Below are 25,707 nucleotides of genomic sequence, written 5' to 3' on the forward strand. Positions count from 1 at the left end.
TGTCGTACTGCAGCGAGTCCGAACTGACCCAGTGGCTACACCTAGGCCGTTGGACTTGCGCGGAAGGGACCGACTTGCACTTGAAAGCTGCAAGATTTGGTCCATGGTTTCTGCGAGAAACCTCTTCCGCAGACGAGGAATAAATGGGCTCTCTCGTCTTTGTGTGGGTGGGGTGATCACGTTGGCAACGTGTGTAGATACACCCGAAACCACAGAGGGAAACGTCTGTTCGTCGATCAAGGCCTGAGGAACCCATAAGTCCTTCGACATTACTTCTCCCCTGGGCTTGGGAGCTTGTAAGAGGTATCGGACTAGGTGAACCACTGGCACGAACAGACGAACCCTCGAACGCAACACTGTAACACTTTGCGCATATCACTTTATCACTTTTGATTTTCTGTTTGCACTTATTTCACTGAACTCGAAACTTTAAGTGGTTTGTACCTGAAACACGCAATCCTATCCTTCATTAAAAGGTAGTAATTGCGAAAACAGTATTACAATGTAACAGAAAAACATAATGAAAGATAAAGAATTCAGTGGCTGGAAAAGAGACTAAACACTAGATCAAATAAACTACGTTTAAAATCTCTCACCGCATAAAGCCTGGGAACAAGAATAAAACTCTAGAAAAGTTTTACCTTCTTCCCCTCTATCGACTAGGGAGAAGAGCAAAAAAAAACGAGAACAACGTTACCCGCTTGAACGAAACGTTTATCCTCCTCTCTCTCCCTCTCTCTCTCTCTCTTGACTTAGAACCTGAGAGATGAGCCCAATTATATATATCGTTAAAACATATTATTTGTTAAAGGAAAAAAAAAAACTGAAAGGTTTCCCAAATAAAAAGTTCCTTTATTAGAATTAAAACCATTTAAGCTAAGAAAGAATGAACGAAACGCTAGAATCGGTTTACTCTTACTGCAACGTGAAACCGTGAATACTCTCTCTCTATCGTAACGATAGAGCGCAAGTTGAACGTTCTGAACGTCAACAACTGCGGAGACTAAACAAAACGTTAGTTCAACTTTGAAAACAGTACGAGACTTATCAAAGAAATTCTTTCAAAAACATAAAATTAAAATAGCATAAATTCTTAACAGGAAAAACGATATGACGAGCTCAATGTTAATTAACTTCGGTTCCAAGTAAGGACCGCCTACTATTAGGAAAGGTAGCATATTTTTTTTTTTTTTTTTTTTTTTTTAAGGAAAGTTAATCGAAGAGGCCCATAAATGGCGGAGAGATATAAAATAAAAAGTGAAAGAGAGTCTATACTCTCTTCGACACCAACACTTCCGTCTAAGGGAAGGGTCGGCCATTTAAAAGTGAAAGAGAGTCCATACTCTCTTCGTCACCATAATTAATTCAAATTAATTCCAAAAGCTTGCTAAGCTAAAGATAAAGCTTCCTGAATAGCGAAGGCTAAACTCTAGAGCAAATACATCACCAAATCGTGAACAATAACTCCAGAATCAACAGCGTATCCAAGTAGGTCTAGCCGGAGGCACGACAGAGGAAAAATTGAGTTCTTGTTGACAAGAAGTACTTGAGTACCTGCTCACAGATGGCGCTGTTGTGTACACCCCCACCTGTATAGCGATCGCTGGCGTATCCCGACCGTAGATTTCTGTCGGGCAACAGAGTTGACAGCTACATGATCATCGGGTAAGATTAATATTGAAAACTATTTTTTTTTCCTTTGTAAAAAAAAATATAATTGATTTTCTAATAGATATCTATCAAGTTTACAAGAGCCTACCTGTGTAGTTAGTTTTTCATGTGAAAAAAACAAAAATTATATATTGAAACAAGCGGTATGCAGATATTCACTATTTATTGCAGGAAAACTAAACACATGAACTCTCACAACGAAGGTTTTGGAAAATGGTAAATATAATAAAAATCCCTCTAAAACTCAATGGCTTTCGGTCTCATACTTACGGTTCATTAAGTCTTTGAATTTTCTAGTTTTTGCTTCCGTCCACTTCTCTTCCATTTTATCACCTCCATTCTGAAATTATAAATCATCATTATTGCTTCAAATTTTAACCCTGTTTTATATTACCATCAAACACAAATTTTCAGAAACTATAATAACAAACAAATTAAGATTTCAAACAATAACCACAACAGTCTAAAAGTTGAGAGAGAGAGAGAGAGAGAGAGAGAGAGAGAGAGAGAGAGAGAGAGAGAGAGAGAGAGAGAGAGAGAGAGAGAGAGAGAGAGAGAGAGAAGCCTTACTCCGGTTCGTTTTAGGTGGTTTTGTACAGTGGTCTTATTTAGTATATAGTAGTAAAGTTCTGCATAGAAACTAAATATGAATCATATAGAATGTTGTTTTAAACTGTTTTTTTTTTTCCATATATATCCATTCATCAGATAATGCAAATGCTTTATTTTTGGTCACACAAAATCTAAAGGTTCACCAGTTTTTCCTATATCAGACAAAGGATGTCCTATGGTGCCTGGTCACAGTGGATCCTCAGATATGTATCGGCCAATTACATTATTTTTCATGAAGACTAACAGTAAAACTCCTGGGGAATGCGCGGATGACACCTTTATACAATTAAGGGATCACTTTGAAGAACTTGCTTCCCATTATAAAAAATTAGTTTCATTCAACATCACTCTTAAACGGTTCCATGAGAATGAATTAAGTTTGACCATTTAGGCATAACATCTCTTAACCCTTTTATCCCCAATGGACGTACTGGTACGTTTCACAAAACTCATCCCTTTACCCCCATGGACGTACTAGTACGTCCTTGCAAAAAACTGCTATTTACATTTTTTTGCACATTTTTGATAACTTTATGAGAAACTTCAGGCATTTTCCAAAATGAATGAGACCAACCTGACCTCTCTATGACAAAAATTAAGGCTGTTAGAGCAATTTAAAAAACATATATTGCAAAATGTGCTTGAAAAAAAAAATACCTAGAGTTTAAGGGTTGGAAAGTTCCAAATAGCCTGGGGGTAAAAGGGTTAACCAGAATGAAAAAAAAAAAATATTTCAGTGATAAAATGCATTATCTTTTACTCGCCTGATGTTTGTTGTCAATGCCTACCTCAAAATAAAAATATGTTATTTTCATTAGTAAAATAAATTTTTGAATATACTTACCCGATAATCATGTAGCTGTCAACTCTGTTGCCGACAGAAATCTACGGTCGGGATACGCCAGCGATCGCTATACAGGTGGGGGTGAACACCACAGCGCCATCTGTGGTCAGGTACTCCAGTACTTCTTGTCAACACCACCTCAATTTTTTCCTCGGTCCACTGGTTCTCTATGGGGAGGAAGGGTGGGTCAATTAAATCATGATTATCGGGTAAGTATATTCAAAAATTTATTTTACTAATGAAAATAACATTTTTCAATATTAATCTTACCCGATAATCATGTAGCTGATTCACACCCAGGGTGGTGGGTGGAGACCAGCATACATGTTAACACAGGAGCTAAGTATCCCGTATTTTATTTTATTAGTTATTCAAAAATAACATAAAATAAATAAGTACCTGGTAAGGAAGACGACTTGAACCATTACTCTGCCTTAATTAAGTACGTCTTTCTTACTGAGCGTAGCGGTCCTCTTAGGATGCTGAACGACTCTTAGGTGCTGAAGTATAAAGGGCTGCAACCCATACTAAAGGACCTCATCACAACCTTTAACCTCGGCGCTTCTCAAGAAAGAATTGACCACCCGCCAAATCAACAAGGATGTGGAAGGCTTCTTAGCCAACCGTACAACCCATAAAAAGTATTCAAGAGAAAGGTTAAAAAGGTTATGGGATTATGGGAATGTAGTGGCTGAGCCCCCGCCTACTACTGCATTCGTTGCTACGAATGGTCCCAGGGTGTAGCAGTTCTCGTAAATAGACTGGACATCTATGAGATAGAATGATGCGAACACTGACTTGCTTCTCCAATAGGTTGCATCCATAACACTCTGCAGAGAACGGTTCTGTTTGAGGGCCACTGAAGTAGCCACAGCTCTCACTTCATGTGTCCTTACCTTCAGCAAAGCAAGGTCTTCTTCCTTCAGATGAGAATGTGCTTCCCTAATCAGGAGCCTGAATAGGTAAGAAACTGAGTTCTTAGACCTTGGAAGAGAAGGCTTCTTGATAGCCCACCATAAGGCTTCTGATTGTCCTCGTAAAGGTTATGACCTTTTTAGATAGTACCTAAGAGCTCTAACTGGGCAAAGTACTCTCTCCAGTTCGTCCCCCACCAAGTTGGACAGGCTTGGGATCTCGAACGACTTAGGCCAAGGACGTGAAGGAAGCTCGTTTTAGCAAAAAACCGAGCTGCAAGGAACATGTAGCCGTTTCAGATGTGAAAACTATGTTCCTGCTGAAGGCGTGGATCTCACTTACTCTTTTAGCTGTTGTCAAGCACACGAGGAAAAGAGTTTTTAATGTGAGGTCCTTAAAAGAGGCTGATTGGAGAGGTTCAAATCTTGATGACATAAGGAACCTTAGGACCACGTCTAGATTCCAGCCTGGAGTGGACAACCGACGTTCCTTTGAGGTCTTAAAAGACCTAAGGAGGTCCTGTAGATCTTTGTTGGTGGAAAGATCCAAGCCTCTGTGGCGGAAAACCGCTGCCAACATACTTCTGTAACCCTTAATCGTAGGAGCTGAAAGGGATCTTACGTTCCTTAGATGTAACAGGAAGTCAGCAATCTGGGTTACAGTGGTACTGGATGAGGAAACTGCATTGGCCTTGTACCAGCTTCGGAAGACTTCCCCTTTAGACTGATAGACTCTGAGAGTGGATGTCCTCCTTGCTCTGGCAATCGCTCTGGCTGCCTCCTTCGAAAAGCCCCTAGCTCTTGAGAGTCTTTCGAAAGTCTGAAGGCAGTCAGACGAAGAGCGTGGAGGTTTGGATGTACCTTCTTTACGTGAGGTAGACGTAGAAGGTCCACTCCTAGAGGAAGAGTCCTGGGAATGTCGACCAGCCATTGCAGTACCTCTATGAACCATTCTCTCGCGGGCCAGAGCGGAGCCAACCAACGTCAGCCGTGTCCCTTTGCGAGAGGCGAACTTCTGAAGTACCCTGTTGACAATCTTGAACGGCGGGAATGCATACAGGTCGAGATGGGACCAATCCAGCAGAAAAGCATCCACGTGAACCGCTGCTGGGTCTGGAATCGGAGAACAATACAACGGGAGCCTCTAGGTTATCGAGGTAGCGAACAGATCTATGGTTGGCTGACCCCACAGGGCCCAAAGTCTGCTGCAAACATTCTTGTGAAGGGTCCACTCTGTGGGGATGACCTGACCCTTCCGGCTAAGGCGATCTGCCATGACATTCATATCGCCCTGAATGAACCTCGTTACCAGCGTGAGCTTTCGATCTTTTAACCAGATGAGGAGGTCCCTTGCGATCTAGAACAACTTCCACGAATGAGTCCCTCCCTGCTTGGAGATGTAAGCCAAGGCTGTGGTGTTGTCAGAGTCCACCTCCACCACCTTGTTAAGCTGGAGGGACTTGAAGTTTATCAAGGTCAGATGAACCGCCAACAGCTCCTTGCAATAGATGTGAAGTGTCCTTAGCTCCTGATTCCATGTTCCCGAGCATTCCTGTCCGTCCAAAGTCGCACCCCAGCCCGTGTCTGATGCGTCAGAGAAGAGACGGCGGTCGGGTCTCTGAACAGCCAAAGGTAGACTTCCTTGAGAAGAAAGCTGTTCTTTCACCACGTGAGAGTAGACCTCCTCTCTTCGGAAACAGGAACTGAGATCGTCTCTAGCGTCATGTCCTTTATCCAGTGAGCCGCTAGATGATACTGAAGGGGGGGAGGTGGGGTCTCCCTAACTCGATGAACAGTGCCAGCGATGAAAGTGTCCCTGTTAGACTCATCCACTACCTGACTGAGCATCGGTTCCTTCTCAGCATGCTCTGGATGCAATCTAGGGCTAGGTATATCTTTGGGGCCGACGGAAAAGCCCGAAAAGCTCGACTCTGAAGATCCATACCCAGGTAGACAATGGTCTGGGATGGGACGAGCTGGGACTCCTCAAAATTGACCAGGAGGCCCAGTTCCTTGGTCAGATCCATAGTCCATCTGAGAATCTCCAGACAGCGACGACTTGTGGGAGCTCTTAAAAGCTAGTCGTCTGACGGAGCCGGACACAAGATCATGGTACTGCTGCACAGTCTGTGAACTGTCAACCATGGGGAAGCGAGGAAGTACAGTGACAACCCGAAGCTGTCTAGACTGTCTGGGTCGTACAGACAACTCCTTATCGGGTTGCTGAGGTTGCCGCACTGCGTCACAACAAGACACTTCTGCTGGTTGTTGAACGTCTTCCCAGTGACACACTGACTCCGTAAACAAAAAATCCTCTAACAAGGACTAAGCTTGGACTGCATGTCTTGCAACACAGCTCAAGGTCTATGGGAGCAGGTGTGGTAACAGACGGGGTTAGCGACTGAAGTGGAACCATTACCCTCCCTGGAAGCATGCTATGCTTAAATAAAAGTCCATAGGAGGCTAAGCAGCTAAAGGCTCCTCTCCAAATGACAGAGTCCTCAAGGGAAAATCAGAAGGAGGGAGAATAGCACTTTCTCATCTACAGGAACCATATCCGAGAAAAGCTAAGTTCTCTCAGTGAGGGTTTCACTGGTGCAAAAGCAGCAGACTAGAAGGCAACGTTATGAAACTGCTTGACAGTCTAGTGAGTTGGCAACAACCAAAGATGTGTGACTGAGAAGCATGCGGTAAGGTATGCAGAGCATGCTGTATGTAGAGCATGCTGTAAGGTAAGCAGAGCATGTTGCATGGCGTGCGGCTTATGCTGCATGGGATGAGGCTCATGCTGCATGGGATGAGGCTCATGCTGCATGGTATGAGACTCATGCTGCATGGGATGAGGCTCAAGCTGCAAGGGATGAGGCTTATGCCGCATGCGTTGAGGAGGATGCCGCATAGTATGAGGCTCCTGCCTCATGGGTTGAGGCAGTTGCCGCATAGCATGAGGCTTTTGCCTCATGGTTTGAGGAGGATGTCGCATAGCCTGAGGCTCCTCATAAGCATGAAGCTGCCTCATGGGTGGAGGAGGATTTTTAAAAAAAAAAAAAATCTGAACCTGACACTAATCTAGCTGTCCGAGGATTTACCTGGTGAGACATCAGTCTCTTTACCAGCGAGTTTTACCAGATTTCCCCGGGCCACCACGTGACACAATTGGTAGTAATTCATTCAAATTACCCCTAATGAGTCAATATGGATAAATATCAACACAACATCGTGTTCAAATAGAAATAAATTTCTACCTCATACTTGGGATCGAACGCTAGCCCCTTCTAATGAAAGGCCAGGTCGAAACCAACCATGCCACGAGAGCCCATTCAAGAGTTGAGGTTCTTGCCTCAAGAGTGGAGGTGGCTGCCGCAAGAGTTGAGGTTGCTGCCTCAAGGATGGTGGAGGTGGCTGCCGCAAGAGTTGAGGTTGCTGCCTCAAGGATGGTGGAGGTTGCCGCAACGCAAGAGGTTGCTGCATAGCGCTGGTATCTGGCAACTCCCAGTGCGGCAGCTCACGCGTGGAGGTAGGTTGAGGAACCTCAACATCATACGTCTGGCAGGGTGGACTGCGCAGAGGTGGAGTTGAGGTTGCTGCCTCGAGGATGGTGGAGGTTGTCGCACCGCAAGAGGTAGCTGCCTCGAGGATGGTTGTAATGCAAGATACTCCTGCCTCAAGGGTAGAGGAGGTTGTAAGGCATAAGGCTCCTGCCCCCATTGTTGAGGAGGTTGCTGCGTGGTAAGAGGCTCCTGCCTCAAGAAAAGTGGAGGTTGCTGCACAGCGCTGGTATCTGGCAACTCCCAACGCGGCAGCTCACGCATGGAGGTAGCTTGAGGAACCTCAACCTCATACGTCTGGCAGATTGTACTGCGCAGAGGAGGAGGAGCGCTCGCAGGAGGAGGTGTATTAACCTTCTCTGCCTGAAACTCCCGCATCAACACCGCAAGCTGCGACTGCATTGTCAGCAGCATAGACCACTAGAGTTAGAGAAAGACAACAACAAACGGAGCTACTGTCCGTTGAAACTGAGGGTCTAAAACAGCTGGTGCGGCAACAGACGGAGTTACTGTCTGTTGCGATACCACCGTGCCTCTCTGGGAGGTGTGCAGTTGTCGTACTGCAGCAAGTCCGAACTGACCCAGTGCTAATGGCACCACCTAGGAGTTGGACTTGCGCGGAAGGGACCGACTTGCACTTAAAAGCTGCAAGATTTGGTCCATGGTTTCTGCGAGAAACCTCTTCCGCAGACGAGGAATAAATGGGCTCTCTCGTCTTTGTGTGGGTGGGGTGATCACGTCGGCTACGTGAGTTGGTTACACCCGAAACCACGGAGGGAAACGTCTGTTCGTCGATCAAGGCCTGCTGAACCCATAAGTCCTTCGACATTACTTCTCCCCTGGGCTTGGGAGCTTGTAAGAGGTCCCAGACTAGGCGAACAACTGGCACAAACAGACGAACCCTCGAACGCAACACTGTAACACTTTGCGTGTATCACTTTATCACTTTTGATTTTCTGTTTGCACTTATTTCACTGAACTCGAAACTTTAAGTGGTTTGTACCTGAAACACGCAATTCTATCCTTCATTAAAAGTTAGTAATTGCGAAAACAGTATTACAATGTAACAGAAAAACATAATGAAAGATAAATAATTCAGTGGCTGGAAAAGAGATTAAACACTAGATCAAATAAACTACGTTTAAAATCTCTCACCGCATAAAGTCTGAGAACAAGAATAAAACTCTAGAAACGTTTACCTTCTTCCCCTAAAGAGACTAGGGAGAAGAGCAAAAACGATAACAACGTTACCCGCTTGAACGAAACGTTTATCCTCCTCTCTCTCCCTCCGTCTCTATCTCTCTCTCTCTCTCTCTTGACTTAGCACCTGAGAGAAGAGCCCAATTATATATATCGTTAAAACATATTATTGTTAAAGGAAAAAAACTGAAAGGTTTCCCAAATAAAAATTTCCTTTATAGAATAGAACCATTTAAGCTAAGAAAGAATGAACAAAACGCTAGAATCGGTTTACTCTTACTGCAACGTGACACCGTGATAGACTCTCTCTCTATCGTAACGATAGAGCGCAAGTTGAACGTTCTGAACGTCAACAACTGCAGAGACAAAACAAAACGTTAGTTCAACTTTGAAAACAGAACAAGACTATCAAAGAAATTCTTTCAAAAACATTAAAATGGCATAATATGTTAACAGGTAAAAACGAAATGACGGGCTCAAAGTTAATTAACTTCGGTTCCAAGAAAAGACCGCCTACTATTAGGAAAGGTCGAATATAAACAAATATAAAAATTAATTTTAATAAGTTTATAATAAAAGGAAGTTAATCAAAGAGGCCTATAAAAGGCGGAGAGATATAAAATAAATCTATAACTTTGTTAAGCAAAATTAAGAGAGACTATACTCTCTTCGACACCAACACTTCCGTCTAAGGGAAGGGTCGGCCATTTAAAAGAGAAAGAGAGTTCATACTCTCTTCGTACCAAAATTAAATAAAAAATTAAATCAAATCAATTCCAAAAACTTGCTAAGCTAATGATATAGCTTCCTGAATAGCGAAGGCTAAACTCTAGAGCAAATACATCACCAAATCGTGAGCAATAACTCCAGAATCAACAGCGTATCCATGTAGGTCTAGCCGGAGGCACGACAGAGGAAAAATTGAGGTGGTGTTGACAAGAAGTACTAGAGTACCTGACCACAGATGGCGCTGTGGTGTTCACCCCCACCTGTATAGCGATCGCTGGCGTATCCCGACCGTAGATTTCTGTCGGCAACAGAGTTGACAGCTACATGATTATCGGGTAAGATTAATATTGAAAATTCCTTGTTCTCTCCCCTTGCCAAATACCTCCCCCTCTATGAACCTCCATGCTATATGGCAGTTTGTGGCAACTAACTAGTCAATAATACAGCCTATTACTTACTACTTTCCAGCACTTGAAGTCGAAAACCCGATCAGTAATCTCTCGGCATCAAAGGTCAGGGGGGAAAAAAGGGGTGAGGGCTGCATATGAACATCAGGTGAAATAAAAATAATAAATTCTATCATTAAAATTCCATTTATTTTTATGAAACTCCCAAGATTCACACTTACTGATGGAGGTGGGATGGTAAAGGAAAGATATGACACAATCTAGATTAATAAACCTATCAACCACTTGAGATTATCATGAACTATTTGAAGTTAAAATCTTCAATTTAATATCTTTCATAAATCCAAAGATTTTAAAGAATTCTTCAAGTTTTTTGTTATAATGATCTGTCACTTCTTTACTGATGGGGACAAGGGCAGGAAATCTGATCGTAATCCCGGAATATATTGGTAAAGATCCGCCTAGGGTAAGAAAAGACTTTAACATCAAATCAGAAGTGAATTACCAGTCTTTACTAAGTTTGGGTGGATGGATGGAGTGAAGGAAGCTCTGGGTGATAGGAGGATAGATGTGAGAGAGGCAAGAGAGCGTGCTAGAAATAGGAATGAATGGCGAGCGATTGTGACGCAGTTCCGGTAGGCCCTGCTGCTTCCTCCGATGCCTTAGATGATCGAGGAGGTAGCAGCAGTAGGGGATTCAGCATTATGAAGCTTCATCTGTGGTGGATAATGTGGGAGGGTGGGCTGTGGCACCCTAGCAGTACCAGCTGAATTCGGTTGAGTCCCTTGTTAGGCTGGGAAGAACGTAGAGAGTGGAGGTCCCCTTTTTTGTTTTTGTTTCATTTGTTGATGTCGGCTACCCCCCAAAATTGGGGGAAGTGCCTCGGTATATGTATGTATGTATGTACTAAGAATTTGTGATAACATTTTAGATATTTTATCTAAAACAAACTACATACCTCAAGTTACTTATTTGGATATCATTGAATAGTTTAAATACCTTATACAACATGAACTATGTACCTTGACCTGTAAGAGGTAACATTCGTGTAAACAAGGTTTCTCTTAGGTTATAAAAAACTTAAACATAAACTTTTGGATTCAATCAATTCAAAATGTTTCCAAAAGAAAGAAAATAGTATTTCAAAGTCACAATTACCCAGGTTTATGAACCACTAATATAAGTTTGCAATAGGCTTAAATACCTCAGCTGGCTGCTGAGATATAATCCTCATGGTATTTTTGTCATTATATATACACACACACACACACACACACACATATATATATATATATATATATATATATATATATACACAGTACTACATTAAACAAAACTAGAGCTGCCTTGAATAAACTGGTTTAATAGTTTGTTCAATATCTCCAGCCAGTGCGAAAATAAAATATATATAAAAGTTCTATCATGTTCCGGTATATTAGCTATGATTGTTATCTAAGTATATAAGAAATTTTTAAGACTCGAACCTAATGGAATCCTCTCTCACAGCAAGACATATGAGAAGCAAGGTATTCATTGCTATTTACAGAATTAACCTCCTTGCCTTAGGAATGGCTTCTATTTGAAAGGGGTTGTTTTCTTGAAGCCAGCAATGAGGAGCTCCGATAAGTACTGTAGTGTGTTTGCAAAGCCAAATTTCCTGTATATAATAGTATATGATTCTCTATTAAATGACAGTGGAGCTATCTTGAATGAATGGGTCTGTTGTTTACGATTGCCTGGCCCTTACGGCCAGGCACGGGGTCTTGCACACTTGCAGCCCGTAGGGCGACAAGTGTGCAATGGGTCTAGGATTTTAACCCTTTTACTCCAAAAGGACGTACTGGTACGTTTCACAAAACCCATCCCTTTACCCCCATGGACGTACCAGTATGTCCTTGCAAACAAACTGCTATTTATATTTTTTCTTGCATATTTTTGATAATTTTTTCATAAACTTCAGACATTTTCCAAGAGAATGAGACCAACCTGACCTCTCTATGACGAAAATTAAGGCTGTTAGAGCAATTTAAATAAATTATATTGCAAAATGTGCTTGAAAAAAAAAATAACCCCTGGGGGTAAAGGGTTGGAAAGTTCCAAATAGCCTGGGGGTAAAAGGGTTATTCAATAGCTCTAGCCAGTGTAAGAACAATATGAATAAAAAAGTTACCCCAAACCTAAAAGCTAACTTAGCAGTAATAAAACTAACAATATGAATAAGATTATATACAGTACAGTATATAAAATTTACTTTTCTCAGTGTCAGTTTTACTTAAGCTTCATACAGGTCTAAGTCTCTTCATCTTAAAATCTTAAAAAAATATTCACTATAGCTAGCAAAATAATCAAGAGAAAATTTCCATCTTACCTGTAGTTTTATGATAATCTTCGCAAGAAGTCTAGCAGTGTCTACTGGATAATCTGGCTTAAGTTGTCTTAATTTCTTACACTCAAATTTATGCAAGGGCCACGAACTTCGTTGGCAGGCTACATTACAATACCATTCGAAGGCGCAGCCAGAACATCTCTGGAAAGCTTGCTTTTTGCTGGAAAAAAAAAGCATTAAGAATTAATTTAGTATCCAAAACTATTTTATAGTTTAGGGGCTTACCAGAAAACGTTTTTACCAAAGTGCTGCTTTCACATTTGCTGAGGTAATAGTTTCAAGGCTCATTTAAATAATGTTCAAAATATCAAACCAAATACTGTACTGTACAGTATTTCATCATTTCCAGAATATGTAAACATAAAATTTCTGCTTAATACCGTAGTCTTTGTACACATAAAATCAGGAAAACTAGAAGATAAAAAAGAACAAGAGTTTTGAGAAAGCTTACCAGATGCTGTACTGAGTGTCACAATCAGGGGTAATACTGGTATGAGACATATATGGCCACATGCAAACTGATTATGAGATAAAGCTTGGGAAAATGAAACTGAGGGAGAGAAGCTGTACCTCTAACCAACCAAAATTATATGTTTAAAATTTGCTGATAAGGTAATTAAAGGTTTTGTTATCAATATTATATGATATACCAATATCCTTAGATTTTTGCCACCATTTAAAGGAACAAGAACACAACAAATACGTATGTTTGAGGGGATACTTTAATGTAGTGAAAGGGTTTGTGTATTGACATGATCAGTAAAGTTGTACCACTTAGGGCCACCTATACAAGGTTGGTTTGCTGTGAGCAATCAGACAAAAATCTACGACCATCACCAATCTGCACTGGCCAGTGTAGTGATGAAACTGGCCAAACCCCAGACATGAAAAACAACATGTCTGATGCCTTTATCCTGCAGTGAACTAGAAACGGCTACATTTGCTGTTGTTGTGTGTGTATATATATATATATATATATATATATATATATATATATATATATATATATATATATATATATATATATACATATATATATATATATATATGTGTGTGTGTGTGTGTGTAAAGTTAGCAACAATTAGAATAGTGCCAACGTATACCTGTGTGTTGTAAGAGGCGATTAAAAAAAATTGGGACTAGGGAAGTGGGAACTCTTTCAGTATTTTTATTTTCTGAAAGCTATCAAGGAATAGGAGCTGGGGGAGGGTGACTGCTCCCCGCACTCTAGTTTTCGGGTGTCTGAATGTGCGTAGATGTAGTACAATAGAGTAAAAGATGTGAGATTGGAAGTAAGTTTTGGAATAGAAGGATGGATGTATTGGCACGTGGGATACAAAGATAAAAGAGAAGGGTGAAGTGATGTTTGGTGAAGTGACTGGTAGAGTGTCTGGGAATGAAAGGGGAAGAGCAAGAGAGGGTGTGGCTTCATTGCTGAAGCAAAGTGAAGAAGAGTGGAATGAATTCTGGAATGAATTAACTAAGTGTGTAGAAGGACTGGGTAGAAGGGATTATGTTAGTTGTGATGGGTGACTTATATGCCAGATTGGGTGCTGGAGAGGTAGAAGGTGTTATTGGGGAGTATGGCATACCAGGTGAAAATAAAAGTGGTGAGAGACTGAATATGTGTGTTGAACAAGAGCCAGTGATAAGTTGTAGTTTTATCATAAAGAAAGATAATAACAAGTATACATGGGTAAGAATGGCAAATAGAAGAGTGGTAGAAGGGTCATTAATGGATAATGTATTGATAACAAGAAGGATATTTGTAAGATTGAAAGATGTGCACATGTTTAGGGGTAGGATTAACAGTATGTCTGATCATTTTTTGGTTGAAGGAAAATTAGTTGTAGCAAAAGAGTGGGGCAATAGAATGGGGACGTAAATGGGAGGTAGTGAAGGTTGAAGAGTTCAAAAAAAAAAAACAAGAAGTAAAAAGTGAATTACAAGAAAGGTTAGAAGTGGCATATGACAGGGTGAAGGTGAGAAAAACTGATGATATAGAGGATGAGTGGAAGTTAATAAAAGAAAATTTTGTTGTGATTGCGAGTGATGTGTGGCAAGAAGATTGTTGGAGGCAGTATGAGGAAGGGTAGTGAACAGTGGAATGGAGTGAAGATGAAAGTGGAGAAAAAAAAGGGCATTTGAAGAATGGCTGCAGAGAAAGAGTGTATTAAAGTATGAAAGATATAGAGAGAAAATGTGGAAGTAAAATGTTAGGTAGCTGAGGCAAAGAGGGAGGCGAGGTCAGGGATTGGGTCGTTCATATGGAGAGAATAAGAAAAAGTTTTGTAAAAGTGAAGAGAGTAAGGATCAAGAATTGAAGAGACAGTGAAACCAAACCAAACCAAACTCGGCTGAATCCCTTGTATGGCTGGGAGGAGGTAAAAGAAGAAAAGTCCTTTTTTGTTCTTTTTTTATGCCTTTTGTAGATAGACAATCAAATAGGAAGCATATAAATAACAATAAGAAACAGTAAAACATATACAAATTCATATAAACAATAAAAAATTGTTAAAAAATAAATCAAAGGAAAGTTTATACTGTATAAAATAGAATTGTGGAACCAACCTCCCAGAAGTGTAATGAGAAACTGAATGCCATCAACAGGAACAAAACAAAACAAAGAAGGCTATGACAGATATAACTGAGTGGAGGAAACTTGAGTGTTTAACGATGGAACCAGTCTTTTCATCATCATTGACTCTAGAATAGGCAAATCATGGGTATTTGATACTTGCCCTGTAATGCTAAAATCTTTATTGACAATATTTATTTTACATATTTTAGCATGATTGCAAATATTTGAATGTTCAGGGCTAGATATTCTGCAACCTGTTAGAAAACTTTCACCTCTATGGGAATCAATTCTGACCTTCAACAACCTCTTGGTAGATCCTATGTATGTCCCAGAGTTACACTTTGGACAAATATGACAAATTCGGAGATAATTTGTATTTTTCCTAACCATACAAACCTTACCTATTTACATTGGGTTTACTTTCGGCGTAGCTGAAATTGACGAGCCAATAGATTTTAACGAGGGTTAACTACACCCGCACTAGTTAGCGGGGGTAGGGGAAGGGGTAGCTTGCTACCCCCCCCCCCACACACACACACCGGTGAGTGATTTGCTTCACTTCACTTAGAGGTAGGACTTGACTTGGGGGACAGGGCTGGCGGGCAAATATGTGTAAATAGCTAAAGTTTGTATGGTTAGGAAAAATACAAATTATCTCTGAATTTGTCATTTGTTCCGTAACCGAAATACAAACCACGCTATTTACATTGGGTGACTTACCTCTTAGGAAGGGTGGAAAGTCCCCAGCCTTACTGGCTTTGGCTTTTACCCGGGAACTCCGACTCCGAGTGAGTATCACTCGAGAGAGGAAGTCCCTGCACCTCACAAGTTCCTTGCTCCGCAAAGAACGAGTGGCCTACGTAAGTTGTGTGTGGAGGAAAGAGCGTGACTCGTCCTATGAAGTTGACCTTGAGACCTTTAGATAAGAATCTAGGCTAGGACGTTCCCAATACCACCTCGTCAGGGTATGGGGGACGCGACAGTATTAAACTTAATATATACTAGGAACACGAGGGAGCATGGTTTACCTGCAGAGGTTGAGGTCAGCTATGCGGAGACCAGGATGCTGCTTTCCCCAAGAGAGGGGAGGAAGAAGAAAGAAGTAAGGGCCAGACATACTCTTTCATTCACGCAGACTAAAACCGAAGAAAGAAGTAAGGGCCAGACATACTCTTTCATTCACGCAGACTAAAACCGGGTAACAACGCCCTCAACCTACTGCTACTTGTCCATCAAGGAGCTTGAGGTTAGACCAGCTGTTGTGCAGCCACCACGTGGCCGATAGAAAAAGTATCGAGGCTCCTGTGGGTCACGTCCTGCAGGTAGTGGGCTGTGAAGGTCGTTTGACGCTTCCAGACCCCAGCTTGAAGCACCTGCGTCACAGAGAAGTTTCTCTTGAAAGCCAGGGACGTAGCGATGCCCTTGACGTCGTGTGCCCTAGGGCGACGTGACGGAGGAGGGTCCGGATTCAAGGCGTGGTGGATGACCCTTCGAATCCAAGCCGAGATGGTATTCTTGGTGACCCTCCTCTTCGTCCTGCCTGTGCTAACAAACAGTGCTTGCACGCGAGGACGAACTGCAGCTGTTCTCTTCAAGTAACACCTCAGACTCCTCACTGGGCATAGTAGCAGATGGTCTGGGTCGCTTGTTACAGAACGGAGACTCATGACCCTGAAAGAGTTGAACCGTGGGTCCGGCACTCCAGGGTTCTGAGTCTTGGCAACAAACTCAGGGACGAACCTGAACGTTACCTCCCCCCATCCCCTTGAATGGGCGATGTCGTACGAGAGACCATGAAGTTCACTAACTCGTTTGGCAGAGGCCAACGCGAGCAGGAAAGCCGTCTTCCAAGTCAGGTGGCGATCAGAGGCCTGGCGTAATGGTTCGAAGGGAGGTCTCTTAAGACCCCTGAGAACCCGAACCACATTCCAAGGAGGTCTCACTTCCGACTGAGGGCAGGTAAGCTCATAGCTACGTATGAGTAGAGAGAGTTCCAGCGAGGAAGAAATGTCCACTCCTTTCAGCCTAAAAGCCAGGCTTAAGGCTGAGCGATAGCCTTTCACTGCTGAGACCGAAAGGTGCATTTCCTCCCGCAAATAAACGAGAAACTCCGCTATTGCTGGAATAGTGGCATCAAGCGGAGAGATGCCCGTCCCACGACACCAACCACAGAAGACTCTCCACTTCGCCTGGTAGAATCCCGCAGAGGACTTCCGCAGGTACCGAGACATTCTCTCCGCAACCTGTTGCGAAAAGCCTCTCTCCGTGAGGAGTCGCTGGATAGTCTTCAGGCGTGAAGCCAAAGCGAGGCTACGGCCTTGTGGAAGATGTTGCAATGTGGCTGTCTGAGTAGCTCGTGTCGTGGGGGAAGCTCTCTCGGGAGCTCCGTCAGGAGCTGCAGAAGGTCCGGGAACCATTCCGCGTGATGCCATAGCGGAGCTATCAGAGTCATCGACAGGTTGACCGATAGTCTAGTCCTGTTGAGCACCCTTCTCATCAGACAGAACGGTGGGAAGGCGTACACGTCGATGTTGTCCCACCGTTGTTGGAAAGCATCTTGCCAGAGAGCCTTGGGGTCCAGGACTGGGGAGCAGTACAGGGGCAGCTTGAAATTCAAAGCTGTCGTGAACAGATCCACCGTCAGGGAACCTCACAAAGTCAGGACTTTGTTGGCTATCTGAGGATCCAAAGACCACTCGGTACTCACTATCTGCGAGGCCCTGCTCAGACTGTCGGCGAGCACATTCCTCTTGCCAGGAATGAAGCGAGCTGATACTGTTATCGAGTGGACTTCGGTCCACCTCAAACTCTACTGCAAGATGGGATAGCTGATGTGAAAAAGTACCTCCCTGCTTGTTGATATAAGCCACTACCGTGGTGTTGTCGCTCATCACCACCACGGAGTGACCCGCCAGGGTCCGTTGGAACTGTTGAAGAGCCAGGAATACGGCCTTCATTTCTAGCAGGTTGATGTGCAGGTACTTTTCTGATTCTGACTAAAGGCCTGAGGTCCTCTGGTTCAGAATGTGAGCCCCCCACCCTTCTTTTGACACATCCGAAAACAGTGTCAATTCCGGGGGGAGGACGAGAAGATCCACTCCCTTTCGTAGGTTCTCGTCGACCAGCCACCACCGCAGGTCCGCCTGTTCCGCGGGTCCTATCGGAACCAGAAAGTCCGGGGAATCGGATCTTTGACTCCACCGGGACTTTAGCCACCATTGCAGGGATCTCATCCTGAGACGGCTGTTTGGAACCAGACGAGCCAAGGAGGCTAGGTGACCTAAGAGATGCAACCACGATTGGGCTGGAAGCTCTTTCCGCCTGAGGAAGGGTTCCGCTACCCTCCTCACCCTTGCTATCCTGTCGTCTGATGGAAAGGCTTTGTGGAGATTGGTGTCTAACAACATGCCTAGATAAACCAGTCGTTGGAACGGCTGCAGAGAGGACTTCTCGAGATTTACCAAGATCCCCAGATCTTGGCAAAGTCCCAGGAGCCTGTCTCGGTGTCGAAGAAGGGTCGACTCCGAGTCTGCCAGGATCAGCCAGTCGTCCAGATATCGGAGGAGATGGATGCCGTTCCTGTGCGCCCAAGACGAAATCAGGGTAAACACTCTGGTGAACACCTGAGGTGCTGTGGAGAGACCGAAGCACAGCACCTTGAACTGGTAGGTCTTGCTGTCTAGGCTGAATCTCAAGTACTTCCTGGATGACGGATGGATTGGGATCTGGAAGTACGCGTCCTTCAGATCCAGTGTGCACATGAAGTCTTGTGGTCTCACCGCAAGTCTGTCCGCTGTCTCCATGCTGAACGGAGTTTACTTGACAAACTTGTTCAGAGCTGAGAGGTCGACGACGGGTCTCCAGCCTCCAGACGCCTTCTTTACAAGAAAGAGTCGACTGAAGAAGCCTGGGGAGCCGTCGACAACCTCCTGGAGAGCATCCTTCTTGAGCATGGTCTCGACCTCTGCCCGAAGGGCTAGCCCCTTTGCCGATCCCATGGCATAGGAGCTCAACGACACTGGATTCGCTGTCAGGGGAGGTTGAGATGTCGTGAATGGGACACGATAACCTTGGCCGATCATGGAGACCGTCCAAGAATCGGCCCCATGTTGCTGCCACCTGTGCACGCAACTTTGAAGGCATCCCCCCACAGGTGGACACGCGGGGGGACTGCCACTCCTAGCGTTTGCGGCCGCGGCCGCTCCCTCTAGGAGTCTTGCCTCCCCTGGAGAACTTACCGCCCCTTTTGTCCTTGGCAGGAAAGGGCTGGGGCTTAGACACCACTTTCTTAGCTGCCGGCGCCTGCTTCGGTGTCCTGCGAGGCTGCTGCTGATGTTGCTGTGGAGCTGGAGGCTTGTAGGGCCGAGATGCAAGGGCCCTTTGGAGGAGTGAGTCCTGACTAGACTTCCTCCACCTCTCAGCTGTGCATTCCATATCCTGGGGCTCAAACAAACTACCCCCAAGGATGGAGGAGTGTCTGAGCCTGCAGACGTCCACGGCGGGGACCTTCGGGTGGATCTTCTCGGTCACCGCATCACGACGCTTCAGCACCGAGTTGGCCCACAGGTTGGTAACCCGATGTCCCAGGAACTCGATGGAGCGAGTGCCCGAGAGGAGGAAGGTCTCTAGGGCCTTCCTATTGCTCTCCTTAAACAGATCCTCGGAGCACAATAGGATGCCCAGAGAACCCAGCCAGACATCCAGCCACGAAGTGGCCTGCATGGCACACTTCGCGACCTTCTCCTGGCTCAGGATCTCCGACGCCGAGAACGTCACCTGCCGGGCGGAGAGCTTCTCAAGAGGAACTCCCCTAGTAAGCTCTTCCACCGAATGGTGGAGGGGAAGAGCGAGGCTAGACTCCCCCATGATCTCAAAATACCTCCTCTGCTGGAGACGAGGAGGTGGGAGGAGTCTGTTCCCGGCAGAGGAACGACTGGAGGAGGCGAGGTCTGCGAGCTGAGCGTTGACCCTGTCTCTGGCACTCTTCACCCCTTGAGACCAGGGCAGAGCCGCGCTGGCCTTTGGGGGCTTCTCAGTTCCATAGACCTGATCCAGGACTGTGTCCTTGCCTTCACGAGGGGAGATCACCGGGTCCTTTAACCTGTTGAGCTGCCTCATCAGGCCCAAGACCTGTCAGAAGGCATGCTCAGACTCATGCTGCTCTCCTCCCTGCGGACTGGCAGCTAAGTCTCCTGTCCCCGGAAGCTCTTCCTGGGGAGACACGTAGACGTTCTCCCGGGGTCTGGCTGGTTCCTGACGAATACGCGAAGAAAACTTCGGAATCGTTTTGGAGTCCTTGGGTTCCCTCCTGGGCGGGATACAAGACTCCAGCAAAGAAGTCTGGAAGGTACCTTCCACGCGAGACGATTCCCCTCCACGAGGAGGAGACTCACCCCTTGGTGTGGAGGGGGAGACCGCCTCCTCGCTGGACTCTCCTGAGGACGGAAAGGCCTCGTCTACAGGAGAAGGAGAAAACGACTGCGAAGGGGAAGGAGACTTCCTGGCGGACCTCTTAGGAACCAACTTCTCCCTGGGAGAAGTCACCACGAAGTCCACTCCTCTCCTTCTCTTCAGTGGGGGCGAGGCCGTCGTTGGCTTTAGTCCTAGATCGGCGAGTGCCGGCTTCATAACCTTCAGAGGACCTGCCAGGAGAAAAGTACAGCGCAGGGGAATGATGGTGTCCTGGAGACCTGTGACGCGTGGGCGAGCGATGGCGCGTCGGCGAACGATGGCGCGTCGGCGAACGATGGCGCGTCGGCGAACGCTGGCGCGTTGGCGAACGCTGGCGCGTTGGCGAACGCTGGCGCGTTGGCGAACGCTGGCGCGTTGGCGAACGCTGGCGCGTTGGCGAACGCTGGCGCGTTGGAGCGTGATGGCGCGTTGGAGCGTGATAGCGCGTTGGCGAGCGATGGCGCGTAGAACGCGCAGGCGAACGACCGTGTGTAGGCGAGTTGATCGCAGGAGACCTATGTCTGTCAAGATCTGATTGGCGCTGACGCGTAGGAGAGCGCTTGCGCGCAGGCGATGGATCGCGTGGGCGTTCAGGAGATCGCCGGAACTCAGGGGAGCGCTGACGCGCCGGAGAACGCTGACGCATAGGAGATCGCTGACGGGCTGGTGATCACTGACGCGCTGGTGATCGCTGGCGCGCAGGAGGACGACGCGTAGAAGGCTGAGCAGGAGCAAGAGGGGCGACGCGCAAAGGCGAACGCTCGCGAACGGGCTCAGGAAGAGAAGGCGTGTGGGCGTGCAGGAACTCTGGATGTACACGCAGGAGACCATGTGCGTTGCTGCGCAGGAGAAAGATGACGAGCAGGAACGCAAGGGCAAGGAGGAGTTAAATCCTTGCCCGCGTCCAGAACCGGAGTTCTAGGGCGCGTGGGCGAGCGTGGGCTCACAGGGCGCGTGTCAGGAACAGGAGGCGCAGGTGCGCGCTGACGAGCAGGAGATCTTGTGCGCTCAGGTGACCGTTGGCGCGCTGGGCGCGTAACAGGAACAGGAGGATGTACGTTGTCCACAGGAAAGCGCTGGCGAGCAGGGGGGCGTTGACCATCAGGAGATCACTGGCGAACAGGAGAGCGCTGGCGATCAGGAGAGTGCTGACGAACAGGAGAGCGCTGGCGAGGTGAGTCAGGAGACTTCAAAGATGGAGAGCGCTTAATCGCTACTGCACGTGAACGCGCAGGAGGGCACGCAGGGGAACCCTGATGCGCAAGGGAAGCCCCCACACCGTGGGAGACATCCCTTTGCCCCGAAGGGACCGGTGCCCGTCGGCTGACGAGATCAGAAGACTGCTGGCCATCTTCGCAGGAGGTGGAAGGTCCAGGCGTAGGGGAACGTGAACGATCCCCGGAGAGGTCTAAGGATGCGGCTGCTACAGTCTGCTCCCGGCGAGGAGGGTCCTCATCAGAGGACGGAGGAGGCGAAGACTCGAAGAGGCGCCTCTTGACACCCTTATAGGGAGGCGGGAGGCCCCTGCGACGAAGAGGACGACGAGCCTTACGGCGAAGGCGGCCACGAGGGAGGTCATCGGGATCGTCAGTCCTCCGAAGAGGAGTCTCAGTCAAAGCGCTCCCCCGAGGGGGAGACTTAGCCGCAGGAGAGACCGTGGGACCCCCCTCCCCCTTCGAAGGATGTTCGGAAGGGGGAGGAGAGCCTTCAGCAACGTCAGGAGCCGCAGAGGTTTGACCAGACCCGTCGGAAGCCTCTGCCACCACGACGTCGACGATAGACAGAGGATCTACCTCTGCTATCACCGGCGACTGCTTACAGCGGCCCCCAACTGGATAAGGTCAAACAGGGCTTCCTTGGAGGGCAGGCCCTAAGCCCCAAGGAAGCCCAAAGCTGAAAAAGATCATCGTTAGACACAGAATCAACATTATCAAAATCCTCCCCCGGAGGAGGAGGGGGAGCCGCCCAGCTATGGGAGGCGACGCCCTCTCCCGCACCCCGAGTTCGGGAAACAGAACAAGGGTCTGCGCTACCACTCGGAGGCCTCTCAACAGGGGCCGGACAAGTGGGAGCTTCGGAGGAGGTTTGGGCGGCGGAAGAAGAGTCCCTAGAGCCTTCCTCCTTCAGGGCAACCCCAGAAGGAGAACGGTCTCTCTTGGGCTTCTTCTTACGCCGGCGGGCAAACCTCTCCCACTGGGAGGCAGACCACTCCCTGCACTCACTGCACGTATTTTCCCTATCACACCGTCGGCCTCGACACTGCGGGCAAAGGGTGTGAGGATCGGTATCCACCGCCGACATGAAGGTACCGCAAGGGCGGTCGGTGATCCCAGGGCACTTGCGCATGATGAATACCAAAGGGCGAGGCCAACTTCCAAACACACAGCTGAGGAAAAGCAAAGAAAAAAGATTAGGGCTGTCAACAACGAGGACGATAGACAGACACGTCTGCACATCGTCTGAGCCAAAAGTGAAGTGAAGCAAATCACCGGTGTGGGGGGGGGGTAGCAAGCTACCCCTTCCCCTACCCCCGCTAACTAGCGCGGGGGTAGTTAACCCTCGTTAAAATCTATTGGCTCGTCAATTTCAGCTACGCCGAAAGTAAACCCAATGTAAGTAGCGTGGTTTGTATTTCGGTTACGGAACAAATATCCATAAACCACACCAGAGAACATTAAAGGCCTCAATCAATCTATAAGATGAAAAAGCGAGCCAATTGTGATAGGATTCTTAGAAATTAAGTTGACTTCAACAACTGGAAAGTGTTGTTGGATGATCATAAATTTTTGTCTGAGGACATAATCATGAACATGAAGGTCACATATTTCTTGTAAAACTTTTATGTAGAGTATAAACATAATAAAATATATACAGTACTGCAGATTACGATACCTCTTAAAACAATTATCGCAGTAAAGTCCTTTGTAAGACGTAGTAAGCATATACACAAATGGCTCTGACGTGAGTATTATGTCACCTTTTGAGACTTTACGACGTCCGAGTGCCTGAAAAATAGATACACTATTATAAACTTTAAAAGTAATTCATATTTTTCCTAAATACACAAACCTGAGTCCTTTAAAATAGGGACTGAATATTCTCTTGGCTAAAACGAAAATGTTAATTCAAAAATACAAACAGAGTGCGAGGCCTGTTAACCGGCCAGGTGCTCTGAAACAACTCATTTTCAAAACGATGGACAGCCGATTCAGCCAGCAGTGTTGCTAACGGGAGGAAAGAACAGGAGGTAGCAGGGTTGCCAGTGTGATTAAAATTTGGGAGGTATTTGGAGATTCAGGGTTGGATAGATTATCCTAAAGTAATGTTTATTAATAATAATAAAGACCCAAGTTTGGCACACCTAGCACATGTCTGTTTGACTCGGTGATTGAGGTCAAAGTGGCTACACGATGAGCTTCGCCGAAATCCTACTCCTATTTGAGGATGAAGGTTTGTATTTGCGTAAGAACAAACAAAATTTCAATCTGTATAAAACAGTTGGTCAGTCATGAGGTTTACCTGCATCTAGCGTCCAGTCCAGCACATAACGGAATGACTGCTGCACCCCAATTGAGGGGAAGAAAGAAGGGGTGAACTGACAGATATTCTTACCTCTCCTTCTAGAGTTACGTCACAACCACTATCTTACACGAGATACTTCTTGACCTGTCAGGGAATTAGATTTCCCACACAACTTGCTGAGTAGATACTGCAGAATCAAAAATAAGGTTATCCTGGGACCTATGGGTAAACTTCATATAAGTAGTGGGCAGTAATGGTTTTCTGTCATTCAACACTCCTGTCTTCAGGACTTGCACCACAGAGATATTCTTCCTGAAGGTTAAAAGATTCTACATACATGGCTTCGTGCGCTCAAACCGGGATGGTCCTTCTGTCCTTTCGTTGGGTCAGCATGGTGATCGCTAACAAGCCAGAATAATCAATGTTCTTCTTTACCCCTTCAGCACTAGGAAAGTCTGGTGCTCCAAAGAAAACCTAAGTTCTATAGAAAGCATTATACTGTCTACACAGGATAGGGGAGTGAGTCACCCTAAACCCAGTTTGTAAAGAAGAGATGGTGAAGCACTTGAATTTAAGAGTTAAGCTCGGCTAAATTCTGAATCTAGGACACAAACTCTTGATCAAAGGAGAGGATATCTTCTTCTATTTGAGAATGACTGGTGACATACCCCTATTCTTTAATAATGCCTTATATTTTTTCTTTTCCTAAAAGTTGCACAGAAGACTTGTCTTTCACGAGGTGGTGAAGGCCTATGATGGAACTCTCCTGGAGGAAGAGACCACAGGGACTCTTGAAGAGACAGCTCAACAACGTCTTTAAATCATTTCCGGTTCGGGAAGACACTGAAGGAAAGAAGATAGGTAGTGCACCTCCCCTGCACACTCAGCCACAGCAGAACTTTTTCCTCCAATGAACCAGGAGCTATGTCTATGGAAATCCAAATTTCTTAGGTTCACATTGTCGTCCTCGCAGTAAAAGAAGCTCTCGTTGTTCAGCCTAGTGAAGAGAACGATAAGTTATTATTCCTCTTCGGGGGTAGCCGTCTTCGAGGGCAAAACCAAGGAGTCACACAAATGTTCAGGAGAAGAATGAGGAAAGAGGGTACCGCCCAATCTCTCAACCAGCAATGTGTACACTCAGTCTTGTGTTAGACCGACCACTAATAGCATAAGAGTGAGCTTCTGTACTGTGTACCTAAACACTTTCACGGGTTGGGTTTGATTTTGGTAGAGTTCCACTTCTCCCATGTGGATGGGGGTAGAGATCAGTTAAGGTCTTGAGGGACTCTGGCTGAATAGACGAATAGTCCTCCTGTGCTTAGGTGACCTCTTCATCTTCTTCGGGGCAGCAGGCATTACATATGAAGGCTCGGCGGCAGATGAGGTAGAAGACACAGGAGATTAGGGGGAGAGTGTATGCGCATCAGTTCCCTATGACAAGGCTTCAAAAACGTCTAGGATTTTCAGGCCAACAACAACGAAATTGCAACGAGATAAAACACATGTTATGCACCCGAAAAAATATACAAAGTTGATGAGGATCCAAACAGGTTAGATAATTGAACCAAGAGATAAATTAGATAAATAATATAATGCCAAAATACTAGCCCACGGAACTAACACGTGAAGCAACAAAATCTTTCACTTGCTAGGACATAGGGAACAATGAAATAATGTTTAACAGCTAGCAAAGCGAGCTATGGTAGAACAATAACAAATAAATAATTAGTGTTAATTTAGTGCACCAACTTAAAGGTAAATACACTACATTAAGTAATGGTATTTGAAGTGGTACGATAAACACGGCTACGAATGACACATAGAAAACGGAATTGAAAAAAC

The 25,707-nt window shown here is 45.7% G+C and overlaps 1 protein-coding gene across 3 annotated transcripts in view; it reads right to left on the reverse strand.

The window, feature by feature from the left end:
- LOC137618040 (histone-lysine N-methyltransferase SMYD3-like) overlaps positions 1–25,707 on the reverse strand; it is a 58,463-nt gene that overhangs the window by 31,940 nt on the left and 816 nt on the right. For 2 of the 3 annotated variants that reach the window (XM_068347962.1, XM_068347961.1), the window contains exons 2-5: positions 23,236–23,348; positions 12,294–12,471; positions 11,487–11,582; positions 1,942–2,011 (exon numbers count right to left, since the gene is read on the reverse strand). In XM_068347962.1, coding sequence (XP_068204063.1) covers positions 1,942–2,011; positions 11,487–11,582; positions 12,294–12,471; positions 23,236–23,348 — 457 coding nt within the window. The remainder of the gene's footprint in view (positions 1–1,941; positions 2,012–11,486; positions 11,583–12,293; positions 12,472–23,235; positions 23,349–25,707) is intronic. The other variant, XM_068347963.1, reaches the window with a different exon arrangement.

Source organism: Palaemon carinicauda, chromosome 24 (assembly GCF_036898095.1).
Source record: "Palaemon carinicauda isolate YSFRI2023 chromosome 24, ASM3689809v2, whole genome shotgun sequence".
Classification (NCBI taxonomy): Eukaryota; Metazoa; Arthropoda; class Malacostraca; order Decapoda; family Palaemonidae; genus Palaemon; species Palaemon carinicauda.